This window comes from Anolis carolinensis, unplaced genomic scaffold (assembly GCF_035594765.1).
Source record: "Anolis carolinensis isolate JA03-04 unplaced genomic scaffold, rAnoCar3.1.pri scaffold_10, whole genome shotgun sequence".
Lineage (NCBI taxonomy): Eukaryota > Metazoa > Chordata > Lepidosauria > Squamata > Dactyloidae > Anolis > Anolis carolinensis.
The window spans coordinates 21,960,757-21,977,926 of record NW_026943821.1 but is presented as its reverse complement, the minus strand read 5'-3'; the positions used below and the strand labels follow the sequence as shown (position 1 = coordinate 21,977,926).

General features: G+C 43.5%; 2 protein-coding genes across 3 annotated transcripts in view; one reads left to right on the top strand and one right to left on the bottom strand.

The window, feature by feature from the left end:
- Window positions 1–3,368, top strand: part of smap2 (small ArfGAP2) — a 28,194-nt gene extending 24,826 nt beyond the window's left edge. Inside the window, exons 10-11 of the mRNA XM_008117899.3 lie at window positions 360–676; window positions 2,285–3,368. Of these exons, the coding sequence (XP_008116106.1) occupies window positions 360–676; window positions 2,285–2,410 (443 nt within the window). The 3' untranslated portion in view covers window positions 2,411–3,368. The remainder of the gene's footprint in view (window positions 1–359; window positions 677–2,284) is intronic.
- A 9,166-nt stretch (window positions 3,369–12,534) lies between these two features.
- rims3 (regulating synaptic membrane exocytosis 3) overlaps window positions 12,535–17,170 on the bottom strand; it is a 54,569-nt gene continuing 49,933 nt past the window's right edge. For both annotated transcript variants that reach the window (XM_008117900.3, XM_003225542.4), the window contains exons 6-7: window positions 16,112–16,251; window positions 12,535–14,005 (exon numbers count right to left, since the gene is read on the bottom strand). In XM_008117900.3, coding sequence (XP_008116107.2) covers window positions 13,793–14,005; window positions 16,112–16,251 — 353 coding nt within the window. In that variant the 3' untranslated portion in view covers window positions 12,535–13,792. The remainder of the gene's footprint in view (window positions 14,006–16,111; window positions 16,252–17,170) is intronic.

Sequence of the window (17,170 nt, the reverse complement as noted above, 5' to 3'; positions counted from 1 at the left end):
AAAAAAGAACAGTGAGAGGAAAAAAGGATATCTATCTATATATATAGATAATAACAAAAAAATGGACTTCCCATGGTTTTCTTTGGGGTCTATTGTTCATGGAAATTATCGATGTTCATTCTCCTTCCGATCTAGCCGTCTTTATATTAAAAAGTTTTTTCATACATCAGATAAGTCTACTTTTAGAGTGTGACCTCTCTTTCGAATAAAATCTCTGAAAACTGACCAGTTACCCTCATTCTTAACCATGAGTCATTTGTAAGTTGGATGTTTGTAACTTGGGGATTGCATGTGCTTGGTTTTATTTTGCTTCCACGTCCTCCTGACAGTGCTGATGCCCTTCTTGCAATCTCTCGCAGGAGCGGTGTTCATAGCTCCGGCCCAAATGGGGTACCCGGCGGCATACCCCGGCTTCCCAGGCATGGCTCCGCCGGGCGGCAACATGATGGGCAACATGATGGCTCCACCGGTTGGCATGATGGCGCAGCCCGGAGCGGCTGGCATGGTGGCCCCCATGGGGATGCCCACGGGTTACGGCATGCAGGCGGCGGTCCTTGGGGTACCCAATGGCATGATGGCGGCTCAGCAGGCAGGGTATGTGGCGGGCATGGCCCCCGCCCCCCCAGCCATGTATGGAGTGCAGCCCACCCAGCAGCTGCAGTGGAACCTGGCCCAGGTAAGAGGTGGCGTTGTGGCCAGGGCTGGCGAGGTTGGGCAACTGGGAAGGACACGTGGACCATTCCTCTGCACAATGCCCCTTCCTTTGCAAGGTCACGCTGGTGCTTTCAAAGATTTGGGCTGGGAGACTTTGCAGACTATATTGTATTTCATCGCATGATGATTAAAACCTTCACAGTCTTAGGTTTTAATACTTATTTTAGTTTTTATCTTTGTCATTTAAGTACTGTATATACTTGAGTATAAGCCTAGTTTTTCAGCCCTTTTTTAGGACTAAAAAAACCTCCTTGGCTTATACTCAGGTGAGGTTCTTGGTGGGCTTATATTCAGGTCGGCTTATACTCAAGTATATATGGTATATTTGTTATTTTTCTCTATTATTATTGGTATTGTTACATTTATTATTTTACTCAATCTTTTGAGTGGAACTCTCTCCCTCGGAGTGTTGTGGAGACTCCTTCTTTGGAGGCTTTTAAGCAGAGGCTGGATGGCCATCTGTCGGGGGTGCTTTGAATGCGATTTCCTGCTTCTTGGCAGGGGGTTGGACTGGATGGCCCATGAGGTCTCTTCCAACTCTACTATTCTATGATTCTACTCAATTTATTATTATTATTACATTTATTATTTTACTCTATTATTGTTGTTACTTTTACATTTATTATACTCTATTTTTATTATTATTAATACCTTTATTATTTTACTGTATTTATTATTACATGTATTATTTTACTGCATTTATTATTATTATAATAATAAATGGTGTAGTGGACTAAGTGACTGGAAGATTGGGTTGTTGATCCGAAAGCTTCCAGGTTCGAATCCCACCCGGGGAGAGTGTGGATGAGCTCTCTCTATCAGCTCCATCTCCATGCGGGGACATGAGAGAAGCCTCCCACAAGGATGGTAAAAACATCAAAACATCCGGGCGTCCCCTGGGCAACGTCCTTGCAGACGGCCAATTCTCTCACTCCAGAAGCGACTCAAGTTGCTCCTGACACGAAAAAAAAATTATTACATTTATTATTTCACTCTATTTATTATTACATTTATTATTTCACTCTATTTATTATTACATTTATTATTTTACTGCATTTATTATTATTATTACATTTATTATTTGACTCTATTATTATTAAAAGGATACATAAGCACATTTACATTGAAGAAGATGAAAATAATGATTTAATCAGAGTTGAACAGTCATATCTTAAAGTACAGTTTGATGTAAAGATTCAAAAACATTGAAACTACTGATGCCTCAATTAATGTAATTTTATTGGTATCTCAGCTTATATGGGAGTCAATGTTTTCCCAGTTTTTTTGTGGTAAAATTACGTGCCTTGGATTATAGTCGGGTCGGCTTATACTCAAGTATATACAATATATACATGTTTAATACCAACCAATGAACTCATTGCTAAGTTTTTTCTCTGGAAGAGAATCCTGAATGCAAGTCCTAGGATAGGATTCCATAGGATGTGGCTATGACAGTTTCAGAGGAATCCTAATGCTCTCATTGGGCAGTGTCTGGGGTCCTGCACAATTTCCATCTGTTTGGAGAATACCATCGTTCTGACTGTCATCTTGCCTTCCTTTCCCCCCTTAGATGACCCAACAAATGGCGGGGATGAACTTCTACGGCACGAACGGAGTGATGGGATATGGACAGTCGATGGGCCGAGGAGGGACCCAAGGATCCAACCAAAACCTCAGTTCCCAGGTGTGGAAATAACCGACCTGGATTTGGACCATTTCCTCTCTTTCATTTCGGCTTCGGTTTTCCTGTTGGGTTTGTTTTTTGTTTCCGTATTAAAGTTGCTTCCTGAGGCTTTTCTCCGTTTCTCCTTCCGGTGCTGGACTTTCCTTGAGTGTCGCAGAGACCGCGGGGCCACTTTCCGCCCAACATCTGAGGCACCGATGAAGACAAAATCTTTGCTCTCTTGCTAAAATCTGAACAGTTTTTTGAGGGGACACAATGCGAGAATGGTTCTTTCCTGTGAGATTTCAACCCAAATCCCACTTGCTGCTGGTCTTTGGAAAAGGCAGCCATGACCGTTGACTCTAGCTTCGTTCACAACTTTGATTGTAGTTTCGCCTTAAAGGCAATCTAAGCTTTTCTTTTTAAAGGATTGCACAGGAACTCTTGAAAAACATATCATCTCTTTGCTGGTGGTAGATGGAGCTTATTTCCTCCTTATTCTGTTTCTCCCGTCACATTCGTCCTGCTGTTTTCCTTCTTTTTTCTTAATACATTCCGTTTTCCTCTCCTGAGTTTTCAAGAAACAATTCCACCTTTTTGTGAACTTTGAAGTCATCTTTCCTTTGAGTGAGTGGGACTCCACACGGCCCTCGGATGCAAAATCCTTCCCTTTATCTTTTCACATTTTGTTGACCAAGGGCCGAGATCCTGTGGGCGAGTCTCTCCTTGCACTTTTTTTTTGCACTTTTTGTTTTGTGTGTATCGCGCACGGACAGATGCGTTCTGGCCAGTATGAACACTGTACTGGTGGACTGGGTCGGCCTGGTCTTCCTTTGTCCCTCATCTGCTTCAGAAACAAACAAAAGAGAAACCCGCCTGCCGTGTTTTTGAAGACTTCTCTCCGCGAAAGCAAAAGCTGGGCACTCTACTGTCTCAATTGACCTTGTGTATATGTACATTCCTTAATAAAAAATATTGCGGTGCAACATTACCCCATTTCTCCTGATGTTTCTAAACAATATTACCGTATCGTGCTTCGAATTTAATGTGTACCTCAATTTTCAAAACCCTGAAACCAAAAAAAAAAAAAATCCACCATTCCACCATGTCTCCTGTGTCAATATAACAATATAATACTCTACGTGTAATACTAATATTATGCTATACTAATAATATAATATATTGTATATACATATAGTATAATATTATTATTATTATTATTATAATGTAATACAAAATAATAACAATTATAATTGTATATTATATATTACATGTAATATTACTAATAATGCAGCATAGCCGTATAGTACAATATACAGTAGAGTCTCACTTATCCAACACTCACTTATCCAACGTTCTGGATTATCCAATGCATTTTTGTATTTAGTTTTTTCAATATATTGTGATATTTTGGTGCTAAATTCGTAAATACAGTAATAACATAACATTACTGTTGTAACTACTTTTTCTGTCAAATTTGTTGTATAACATGATATTTTGGTGCTTAATTTGTAAAATCATAACCTAATTTGATGTTTAATAGGCTTTTCCTTAATCCCTCCTTATTATCCAAAATATTCGCTTATCCAAGGTTCTACCGGCTCGTAATTATGTTGTAATTACTTTATTTACGAATTTAGCAAAATATCACGATGTATTGAAAACATTGACTACAAAAATGCATTGGATAATCCAGAACCTTGGAAAAGCGAATCTTGGATAAGTGAGACTCTACTGTACAAACTGCCTTTTATATAAATAGTGATCAATGCATGTTTAAGACATAAAACAGGATTCCCATTTGGCTAAACAGAAAAGTCACACTGAAAGCAAAATACAGTTTTCAAAACTGACTTTAATTGTCTTGAGTTGCTGCCCAAATACTGTACATGCAGTTAACAAGCCAAATGGAGAAAACATTGAATTCTTCTTTTTCCCCCTTTAGTTTTATTTTATTTTATTTTTTTGAAAATCCGTCTTTATCTCCTTTGGAAAGAGAGGGGGGAAAAGTCAAGAATATTTTACAAAATTGAGCGTGCACCCTTTCAAAGCTGTCAGTCCTGCTGCATATAAACCCACAGGAAAAAAATACAAGAGTTTTACATTTAGGAAAGACCACGTCACATAGAAAACGTTACAGAGCACAGGTATAAAATTTGCCGTTTGTGTTTCTGTGTGTGTGTGTTTGTGTGTTTTTGTCTTGGTCCATTCGTAAGCGTTCTCTCCGCTGCCCCTTGCAAGCCCATCCCCATTCGCTTGTGCTCGGTGTGGCTCGACGGGAGCAGAAAAGTCAATTTTGACCCCCATATTTACACGGCTTTTCCATGTCTTCAAATGGTATCCCCAAAGCCATGTCACGATTGTAATGTTAGCCGAACATTAAATCGATTTAAAGGGAGCTTGAAAACGGACTTCCAAAGCTGATTTAGAAACTTTGTGCTATTGTTTCGGGCCGAGATTGTGTTCTTGGACTTTCTACATTTCCACTATATCGCAGTTGTTTAAAACTGCGGATATTATCCAACGTTTTCTAATGCAAATGATGGCAGTGAACTATGTTTCCAAATGAGCCTTGGAGCCTTTTTCTGTCCATTGCTTTTGTCAAAACGTTTTAAGGAATGCACAGATAGCTGCCCTGAACACTATATCTGGGTGGAAATGACCCAAATCCACAAAAAATAACTCTTGGGCCCAAAACACCTCCAAGCCAAACAGTCTTTAGGGTGCGTCTACACTGCAGGATTAATAGTTTTGACACTGCTTTAACTGTTGTGGCTCAATGCTATGGAATCCTGGGAGTTGTAGTTTGGGAAGGCACCAGTTGAGAAAGACCTTGCAAAACTACAACTCCACCACTTTTGAGTCCCTTTTTGAGAAAAAAAGTGGAATATAACAGCATGATAGCATTAGGTCACGGCAGTTAAAGTGGCGTCAAACTGCATCCATTCTACAGTGTAGAGGTAGAGTTGCCTCCAGTTTCCAATGACGGTTTTTCCAAAATTACGACGGTGACGGGGGTATCATTACCATTGGACTAAGAGGGGCACTGCCCCTGGTTCTCTGCCCAATGAGAGCCATTGTCCGCTTTCAGAAAGAGGACCCTTGGAACTCCCTGCCTCTTGAGTCCTCCATCACAACACAAGGCCTCCAACCGTGAATCATGTGCTCCTTTGTTAGGGCTGCCAGGCTAGAGAAGAGCTTCTTGCAAGTGTAGCCAGTAGGCATGTCCGATCGATGAAAAAAAATGTTTCAATTCTCGTTTCTAAAGTACGGGGCGCTGGCGCTTCGATATAGAAAGTATTTCCGATTTTTTTCACCCAAAAATTTCGGATATTTCCGAAAATTCGTAATGATTCTAAATGTTTCTAAAATGGCGGACGCGCATGCGCAATCGCAAAAAAAAAAAAAAGGAACCTGGTGGTGGTGGTGGGGGGGGGAACACACTTTTACGGGGCTCTCCTGCCCTCATTTCTTGAGCTATCCTCATCAACCCTAGCCCCCACCTTTGCGTCCATCGTGGAAGCTTCTGATTGGCTGGGGAGCGGCAGCCATGTTAGGCTGTGCTAAGCTCCCATTCTAGGTAGGTTGCAGAAACAAAAAAAAACTTTAAAAATATTTTTTAAAATATTTTTTTGGGGGAAAAAATTTAACGAAACATTAAGAGACAATTAGAGAATGGGCCAACAATGGTTCGAATTACATTGCCGGTTGCGCTGTGAGACAGTGTCTCGGAATGCGTATCAAAAAGCGAGAACAATCCGAAATAATTCCGATATACGATTCAAAACGATTTTTTGGACATGTCTAGTAGCCAGGTCACAAGCGGCACTTGTTGAAACCCAACCGTTTTGCAACTGGCAACCCTCACCTTGAGATGATCGAGGGATGTGGGCAGGGAAGAAGAACAAAAGGAGGGGAAAGTGCAGGATTTTCCATGAATCACCAACCATGAACAAGAGGAAAAGATAAATCAGCCCTTTTCTTTTTTGAAAAGAAGTAAAAAGCCAACAAGGCCACTCTCCATCTCCGGAGAGCTATTGCACCCACAGCCGAAGGAGACACACGTTCCCTCTGCCTCGGGAAAGCATTGCTTCAGGTCCTCGCTCGGAGCCCCAGGCCGCCATCCGCCATCCCAGCAAGCGGCCTGAACCCACACCCCGAGCCCCCCTCCCCCCAGAGACCCCACCACCACCACCACAAGAAGAGACTCTAAACATGACAACACCACAAGCCTCTGTCGAGACACATCTCCGTTCTCCCCTTTGCCAACTCACCGGCAATGCAGGGTTTGGTTCTCCAAAGAGACAGCCATAAGGAGTCAAGGGTTACTATCATCACACTTTGCGCTGCTCCTATCACATACATGTATTTATTTACTGGTGCATGTTGTTAATGTGGGATTTGTGCATTGGTAGTGTTTAAATGCAATTTGTGTCTTGCCAGTATTGCATACTGATTGCATCATCCAGAGTGTACTATAGTCTGTAAAGAGTTAATTGCTGAGAAGCTGTGTTGACCTTGATGTGTGGCTGGAACTGGGGAGTGTCCAGACACAAGTGTGTATGCTTTACTGATTACTTCAGTTCAGTTCTGTTCTGCTGTCTGCTGAGAAGTCAAGTCCTGTGTCCATTGTCTTCAAGTCTGTCTTTATTACTGCTTTCAGTAAAACTTGTATATAGTTTTACCATCATCTCTGATGTCTCTTCGTTCTGCACTCCACTGATTCCATACAACTACTGCTGCGCTGCTAATTACTCTGACACATTGGAAATCAAGGCAGGACATACCTGCTTGAACTCGTGATAGGAGTGGGTTAAACCTTTGTGCCGGCAGGACTGATGACTTGAAGGTTGGGTTCCTGACCTGAAAGTTGCCAGTTTGAATCCAACTCGGGGAGAGCGTGGATGAGCTCCCTCTATCAGCTCCAGCTCCATGCGGGGACATGAGAGAAGCCTCCTCCCACAAGGACAAGCCTCCCACGATATAATACTAATAATACAATATAATAATATTATTTATATATTATATGTAATATTAGTAATAATATCACAATATCTTGATATAGTACAATATAGTAATTTATTGCCAGTATTGTACTATGCTAATAATATAATATTGTATGTAAATTTAATTTGTAAGCCGCTCTGAGTCCCCTTTGGGGTGAGAAGGGCGGGATATAAATGTAGTAAATAAATAAATAAATAAATAAATAAATAATGACGGTAAAAGCATCAACAACATCCAGGCCTCCTCTAGGCAACGTCCTTGCAGACAGCCAGAAGCAGCTTGCAGTTTCTCATACTGCAAGTCGTTAATAGTTTGAGAGAATTGGCCGTCTATAGAGACGTTGCCCAGGGGACGCCCGGATGTGCTAGCATCCTCCTGGGAGGCTTCTCTCATGTCACAGCAAGCTAGAGCTGACAGACGGGAGCTCACCCTGTCTTGTGGATGTGACCAGCAACCTTCAGGTCAGCGACCTAACCTTCAGGCCAGCAGTCCAGCCGGCGTGAGGGTTTAACCCATCGCATCATGGGGTGCACTAGAGCTTTCTAGGTACCTCTCGCTAAACTTTGAATTCTTGGATTCTGTAGTTTGGAACATGGCAGCTGAAGTGGACTCGTAGCCCTGTAATGTAGTGTGGAAAGGCCGCAATCTGAAGACGTCCAACCAAACTCAAGCTAGCGGTGACCTATTATCACCCCGATTGTATCCTCAGAATTCACATTTTTGAGTATGATATATGAAACCATACACAGCTCAAGAAGACTGTATCTTTCCCCAAACTCTTTGGAGAGGCATTTCTCTCAGTGCCACTATACGTTGAAGGTGGGATCGAAATGAATACTGTAAATAAATACACAAAACCATGCCCTCCACCACGTCGCAGAGGAAATCTAGGACATGGGTGGTCAAGGAGTATCCGAGAGTGGGACAAAATGGCAAAAGTCACAGAGGAGGAAGAACACATCAGCAAAGACAGGCTGCAGCAGTTTGCTTTTGCCTGAAACAACTGGGAAGGGCGAGATTATGCCCTTCACCCTTTGGACTCAGTTTGCAGCCATCGAAACTGGGATGATGGGATTAACTGGGGGACAATTAGGGGTCTGGGGGGGGAGTATGTGCTCAGCTTGCCCTCCGAGACTGAATCCTGACCCGGTGAGGTTTAAGGCAAGAAGGAGAAGGGATGTGCAGACAAAACCTTAGACATAACCACTTTCCTCCGGTTACCTTCAACAGACAAAAAACACATACAAGAAGTCGGAACATTGTAGTAAGAAAGCCGTGAGTGAGGTACACAACCAAGAATGTGCACTTCGTTGAGGTTACTAGCCTTGCGCAGGGCCAGGAAAGTTACTATTTGCTATTTCTGCTTTTTTGGTTCCAGAAGAAATACTGAGGGTGAGCCAAACGACCAACCCTCGCCACCCATTGCTGCCGACCAACCCTCGCCACCCATTGCTGCCGACCAACCCTCGCCACCCATTGCTGCCGACCAACCCTCGCCACCCATTGCTGCCGACCAACCCTCGCCACCCATTGCTGCCGACCAACCCTTGCAACCCATTGCTGCCGACCAACCCTCGCCACCCATTGCTGCCGACCAACCCTCGCCACCCATTGCTGCCGACCAACCCTCGCCACCCATTGGAGCCATAACCCTCCTTCTTATTCCCATGCCAAATGCATTTAACACAGTTTGGGCAATGCAAATTAAAAGAAAATTTCCTACTTCTAAGTTGGGCTCTCTTCATTCAAGCCTTGCCTTGACTTTGGAGGTCTCTTGATGAAGGTTTGTGCAGAACGCCGTTGGTTGGGAAGATGAAGCCAAAAAGCAGGTCCTTGTTTGAGGCTCTTATGGGCTGCTATCCATCCATGGCTTGGCACAGAGACCATCCTTGGGCAAGAACATCCTGCCAATATATTAGAGGCATGGTAGGAATTTGGAGATCCATACAGCAGAGAAGAACAACAGCAGACCAGGAGGAACAGCTGGTGCTTCTCTTCCAACATTTTCTTCCTAGAACATTTTTTTCCATTCTCTCCATCCGTTCTCCATCCAAGTTCTCCATCCACGTTTCAACTGAACATGAGAGCTTTCCATCCCAACTTTGGTTTATGACTGAATGTTTAGGTTTCCTATTTTGAAGGACTCCTTAAGCTACACCTCTTCTTCCTTGATAGGTCTTCTTAGATTTAAGACTTTTGACATAAAGGGGCCCAGTGTGGTTGGCTCAAGAGAGCTTTCCAATGGATCCAGCCCACAACATTAGTGAAAAGAGAGAGTCCAAGTTTGATCTCAGGAGGACATCCCCTCCCTGCTTTTTGGAAGCTTCAGAAGAACAGTTCAATAGAGACATCTTTTAACTTCTCAAACAAGGAAACGTCGGATGTCATGCATAGAAATGATGGAACAAAATCACAGTTTAGACACACAGGGATCCAAAGAGTTATTCCAAGTGCTCTCAAGGACTTCTGGAAATCCGTTGTTTTCTGTTCCAACCTCACAACATTTTTGGAATGTCATATATCAAGCTTTGGGCAGAGGGAATTCCTGGTTAAACTACGAGTGGTGTGGAAAATTGCTTTTCTTCCTTTGGGTGCTGGCCAATGCATCTCAGTTGAAGAGTAGCTTTCAATCTATTTCATGAATTGATAAAATATAACTTTAATTCTCCCATCTCACCCACAAAAAAGGATGGGTTCAAGGTGGCAAGGGAAGCAAAGAAGGCTTTGGCCAAGCTTTTATAGCAAGCCACATTCCGTTCCAAACGTTGAGTAATGGGTTGACCGGCTTCATGCTCCAGATGGGCTTTATCTCCACAACCTTCTTGAACCTCATTCTATATAGACATCCCTAGGTGTAGCACGTTCAGATGGTGTTAATTGGTGGGATGGTGGCTCAATGATGGTTTCAACACAAGCCCAAAGGCTGTATCAACCAATCCGCTGTGACCACAGAAGGCCCATTGGTTCATTCAGGGACCTGGTTTAAGAACCATTTTGGATTCTCCAATGCTATCGTTTCATTATCCGGATGCAACTGTAAGTGAAGGACACTCACAGATCTCTGTCCTGTTGGTGTCCACTTCCTTTTCAGTCTTGCAGGCATTATCCAGGCGAGATAGGGTTCAGAGGAGATGTTCTCTTGCTATCATTCTTTCAGATCACTACAAAAAATCTTATATGACAACATAATTCCATGGGAGTCTGAAGCATCTGACTCCCTCTTCTGTCCACCAAGCATCAGGTACTCCATCAGTCTTAGTGTAGAGTAAATTCTAGTGTGTTGTGCTCTCTTTGACAAGGCCGTGGAGATAGTCAAGACTCACAGAAGAGTGTTTGAGGAGTGAGTAGCTTAGGGGTCATCAGGGCAGATCCAGACATCACTTTTTCATCACCAACCTGTATAGAAGCATATAGTTGTTGCTAGAAGAAGACATCTCTGATGCTTCTCTGGACTACCATTCTATGCATCCTTCCATCTGATTTGTTTCACTCTGATGGAAGTGACTTCTGGTTTTGACTAACCAAATTGTCTCTCTCACGGTGGCCTTCAAGACCTCCTTGTTCTGTCTTACTTTAATCCCAAAGCAGCTTCCCTGCATGTCTTCAGGAGGCAGTTTCACTACAGCCATTGCAGCATCCAGGAGAACATTGATGTTCTATTATTTTCCACAACAAAGTTAGTAGGTTTGGACTCTGAGCTCTGTTCTGTTGACCGTGGACTGTTTGATATCAGATACCTCTTGTTCCCACCTTGAATTATAGTTCAATTTTGAGAGCAGGGCATGGCGTCTTGGACTCATTCATGCTCAGATGTGCAGATGCAGAAGCCAGAAGTTTGGAAACAGTCAACATGGGCAGTGACCTGACTCATATAGCAAAGCACATTTGTAGTCTGTACGTCTGTCGGGGTTGCAGCTGAAGACTAACTGGAGAAGAATTTTGCCTCGGGTGGAAATCTGGAAACCAACATATTGCTTATTCTGCAGGAAAATGAAAGCCACCCCAGATGCCAGAGACCAAGGACACAGCAGGACGAAAGCAAGACACTGAGAACCGAAAGGGCGCTGGATCAAGTAAGTCCTTGTTTGGAGGACCGCAGATGATCTGATCTGATGGGACCATAAATCCAACATCTAAATACTGCAGAAACAGAAATAACAAGTCCAAAACAAAAGGCGAACAGCTTCAAGATGTCCAAATAATGTTCCCTTCTGCTCAGTTGCTTGTGTATTTTGAAGGCACAGGCAGGCTCCTCTCCTGCCGTCACTATAATAATACTTCTTTTCATTTCCAGTTCCATTACAATGGAGGAAAAGCATCCATCCTGGTTTTGGTTTCACTCCAAATCCAATGGTTCTTCTTCTTGAGAACTTTCCATTGCTTCATCTTGACGGAGGCAAGGTTATCCCATGCTAATTTATTTCACTGACTTCGTCAATGTGATATGTATGCTTATACAATATGGACAATCTCAATTTGAGCACCGCCGGACAAAAAAGTCAGACATCCAAGCCAAGCGGGTCGTGAAGAGGAAACCCTGGGTCCGCTCCTGCCCTGACCACCAGTGGTCTTGCGATCCTATAGCTCTTACAGTACAGTCAATGTGAGACTTTGACAATGACGACGACAGTGGTATAATAAGGATTTCCAATAATATCTCCCCTGAGTATTTTCATCAATTTTTTTTTCTGTAGGCACCTTCATTAAAAAGCTTCTTTAATTCTCAGTTTTGCTACAGGAACTGGCTCTCCTTCGAGAGAGCGAGATTGCTACTAAAAACATACGGACACAACACTCACAACACCGATCCGATGCAGATTGAGGGAGAAGTCAACCCTCCTGGGTGTTCGGCGGGTCAGTACGACGCGCGACGTGGCGCCTGCGTGTAGCCAAATGGTGTCAAATTCAAAACATTTAGTAAATCGAGCAGTTTGCACACTTCTCCCTCTTTGCAAGAAAGCCAGGAGATACTACTGTATATACTGATGTATAAGTCTAGAAAATTTGAGTCAAAAAAATCAACATGAGCATTGGACCATAATTCTTTTCAGAAAAGGAACCATCTCCTTCTGTGAGTAGATTGGCGAACAACAAGAGCTGAGTCCATCCTGAGATAACCGAAAAGAAGCATCAGCTCTTTTATTCTCAACTTTTTCTCTCTGGGATGGCAATGGTGCTTTCCCCTTTTCACAAAATGACCCTCGACTTATTCATGGGTCGCATCAAAATCCAAACCTGCCCTTGACTTGTACATGAGGTTGACTTATACATGAGTATATACAGTATTATGCTCCTCTGTGGCCCTCCCTTGCATTCAACAACCCCTGTATTTCTGCTAGTACTTTCCACCATCCGTTTGGATGCTAGCGCTTTAGCGTTATGCCTTTCGGCCCACAAAAGCAGAGCGCCGGCTACACACAGGACACGATCCAGTCAGATCGTCTCTTTTTTCACCAACCCAAAGAAGCCCCAAACTGGGCCCCTGCCCCATTCTCATGCCGCTTCCACAAGACTCAACCACAGACCGTAAGAGACACGATGGTCTCACGGCTCCGTCGGAGAAAGGAGAAGAAAATTAAAAGTGCTCAAAGGGCGAGAAAGCAAAATGCGAACCTCAATGTGCTTTAAACGTAACAGTCATGTCGAATGCACCGTCGATCGTTTCTACGACTTCGGTAGGAGCGCTCTCCCTTCCCTTTCCTCCGTAAAGCACTTGCATGCGCTTTAAACAAACTATAAAAGGAAGTATCTCATTTGTGCTTCCTTTTTGGGGCAGGAAGGAGTCGATATACCCAAATATCGCAGAACGACCAGTGAATACGTGGCAAGCTACATAATGCCTGGAGATGCTACATTTCCCTTTAAAAATGGTTAATAGTGCGGAATCTTTCTTTCCTCCGAGGAAAAACCGAACCAGGAGGAAAATTCGGCCTTCTCGGTCAGAGATATGGAAACGAAACAATACTGAGCGAGAAAGAAACCTATTCAGTGAACATGCTACTTGCAGCGAGATTAACTGAGTCCCGTCAGAGAAGAGGTTTATGTCTGAGAGATGAGAAACGAGTGACTCCTTTTTCAAAGGCAATGTGTTTCAAGGTGACGTAACAGTCTCGGAAACTAGGGAGTCGGTCAGTTGTATCGCGCTTCCTTTTTTGCCCCGTGTCCCTTTTTCCTTCCCCTTTTGAAATGCCTCCCTCCACTATCTTCAGGAGCTTCTGTGGAGTGAGGGACGTCTAACGTTGTCGTCGTCGGGTGCCGTTTTCTCTCCTTGGAGAAGGTGGAGAAGAAGGAGAAAGAGGAGGGAAAGACGGTGGGAGGGAAAGACATGGAGTATTTACAAACCATGCTACCGAAAGCGGTGGTGGAGCAGGCGGCTCTTCCGGGCGTCTCCTCTCCTCCCGGTCTTCCTTAAGGACACGAGGGGCTTATTGAGCTCTCCAGCGAGGACTGGGAGAGGCGGCGGGTCAGGGGCCCGATGGTGGAGTCCGCCAAAGAGGAGGTGGGGAAGAGCTTGTACCAACCCATCACCACCGTGGAGAGGTCCAGCTCCTCGAGCACGATCTGGGCCATCCCCATGAAGCACTTGTGGTCCATGCGCCCGTAGTCGCCCCAGACAATCACCTGGATGGGAGAAGTAAACAGAGATGGTGGGAGAAGAGATGGTGGGACGTCACGGAAACACACAGAGACAAGATGGGACCCTTGACTTGAAAATGGTCCACACGAAAGGGATCTAGGAGGCTTGGTAGTAGACCACAAGCTGAGTCAACAATGTCATGCAATGAGATTCTAGGCTGCATCAATAGGAGGATACTGTCTACACCAGTGTTTCTCATCATGGGGGTCATGTTTCTTATTAGGAATTAATAATTTACAGCTAGATCAGAATACAGACAGGTTACTATTCTATCTCACCACTGCCGCCAGAATAACACTAGCCCAGATTTGGAAAAATAAAGAAATACCGACTATTGAAAAATGGACCACCAAAGTACTGGATATAATGAACATGGATCTGTTAACGGAAAAACTGGCTCAGAGTAGAGCAACAGCAAATACAACAGATTGGAAAGTGCTGTTAGACTATTTACATAGAGAGAAAAAATCCTGATTTATACAAAAATAGACTAACGAGAGCCCCAAGGCAAAACTTAAACATATATACATACATGTATAGAAGGATGAGAGATAGGTTAAAAGATAAGAATCAAAGGAGTTGCTTGAAGGCTCTGGAAGCCATAGAAAGATATAGCAACTTTCTGCACGACTTCATGTGTGGTGGGTGGATCTACTGTGCTTCTTTCTTTTATCTCCTTTCTTTTTTCTTTCAATTCGTTACTATATTTTTCTCTCTCTCTCTCTCACTTTCATCCTTTCTTTACCTCTCTTTTTTTCACTTTCTTCCTTTTTTCTCTCTCTTCTTTACGCTCTCTCCTTTCTCCTCTTGCGTGATTTTTTTTAAACCCTTGTTCTCTATTGAGCACTTCCTGATAAACTTTCCTACTTTCCTTATTATGCATTGTTCACCTACTTTTATTGTAAGGTATAAAATAATATTGGAGAAAAGTTATAAGTTGAACGAAGTTGCTTGTAAAGTGTCAATAAAAATTATATATATAAAAAGAAAACACATATTTCTGATGGTCTTAGGAATCCCTTTGGCAGAGAACGCTGAAGATCTCTCCACCTGTTTGGCCCAATTCCATCGTTGGTGGGGTTCAAGGGTGTAATAAAGTATGAATTTTGGTTTACAGATATTATGTTTAATTGTGTGTTTATGTTTTAGAAGGGTAAGTATTACAGTTATTGCATCTCAGCACTCAGAGGCTGGTTGCCATGGAGAAGTAAGCGGAGCCAACTACCGTTTAGTTGAAGAAGTGCAGAGTTTAAAAAAGAGAGTCAATCTGTGCTCTGATGAGGCACAGGGAAAATTGATTCCAGGTTGATGGGATCAAGGAGACTCAATTGTTCATTTGAGTTGGTTTTAAATAAGTTTGGTGACTTATTTGGTGTAGTCTGTGACCTGGTAAGGCACAGAGAATCTGTGATAGTATATCACAAGGGTGACTGTGGTTTGAACTCACTGGATAGTCCAAATTTTGAAGTAACAGTTAGAAAGGAGCAGAGGAATAGGATTTAACTATTTTAAGTAAAAGAAGTGACACTTTAGAAAGTTTGATTCATCTCATTCTAGTATTGTAACTGTTAATAAGAATACCTCTAAGTGAGAAACAACATTGTAACCACTAAGCTTTGTGCCTGAATAAACTTGTTATTGTTCTTCCAACATGTAAGCCTCTGTCGCATATATTTTAACCCAAGTTACGTTACCCTTTAAAGTAAAAGGTCTCCTCACTGAGTCTTTGGTGGTTTGCATCTTTCCAAATTGGTGTTAGTCGTTATAAACATCCTTTACAAAGGGATTCTTTGATTATAGGTGAATTATAAATCCCAGCAACTACAACTCCCAAATGACAAAATGAATCCCCCCCCCAGCCCCACCAGGATTCAAATTTGGGAGTATTGTATTTGTGCCAAATTTGCTCCAGCGAGTGAAAATACATCCTGCATATCAGATATTTACATGAAGATTCATAACAAAATGACAGTGATGAAGTAGCAACGAAAATAATGTGATGGTTGAGGGACAACAGAACATGAAGAACTGGATCAAGGGGTCGCGCCATTGGACTTCATAAGGGCGGCACATGGGAGGAAAGCACTCACCTGCAGCATCTTGCCCTGGGGCCCTTCGTCAAAGAGCAGGGCCTGCTGGTAGAGCGGGTTGCAGGTCTTCTTGGCCGTCTTGGTTTTCTTCTTGGCCAGACAAACCCCGTTTTCTAGCAGGTACACCTTGACGTAGGTGGCTGTGTCGGCAGAAGGAGAGAAGTGTGAACGCCCGGCTCAGTGTTTCATCCTATTTCAATGTTAGGCTTTAAATGATGGATTGTTTTGAGCATTAGCAGCTTTGGGTCTCTTTTTGGAGAGATAAAATGGAATAGAGACAACAACAACAATAATGGCTACATTATACAGGGCCGTAGTTGCGCAACAGGAGCCTCCGGTGGCCTAGGGGATAAAAGCCTCATGACTTGAAGGTTGGGTTGCTGACCTGAAAGCTGCCAGGTTCGAATCCCACCCGGGGAGAGCGCGGATGAGCTCCCTCTATCAGCTCCAGCTCCATGCTGGGACATGAGAGAAGCCTCCCACAAGGATGGTAAAACATCAAAACATCCGGGCGTCCCCTGGGCAATGTCCTTGCAGACGGCCAATTCTCTCACTCCAGAAGCAACTCCGGTTGCTCCTGACACGAAAAAAATGTTGTGCAGTGGTTAAAACCGCTAGTTGCAGGAAATCTGGTCAGCACTTCAAAGCCGTGAGTCGGGGCGAGCTCCCAGCCATCAGCTCTAGCTTCTGTCTACTTAGCAGTTTGAAAGCATGTAATGCGAGTAGGGAGCCCCGTTGGCTCAGTGTGTTAAAGCACTGAGCTGCTGAACTTGCAAACCGAAAGGTGCCAGGTTCAAATCCTGGGAGCGGAGTGAGTGCCCACTGTTAGCTCCAGATTCTGCCAACCTAGCAGTTCGAAAACATGCCAATGTGAGTAGATCAATAGGTACCGCTCTGGCAGGAAGGTAACGGCACTCCATGCAGTCATGCCGGTCACATGACCTTGGAGGTGTCTATGGACAATGCCGGCTATTCGGCTTAGAAATGGAGATGGGCACCAACCCCCAGAGTCGGACACGACTGGACTTAACGTCAGGGGAAACCTTTACCTTTACCTAT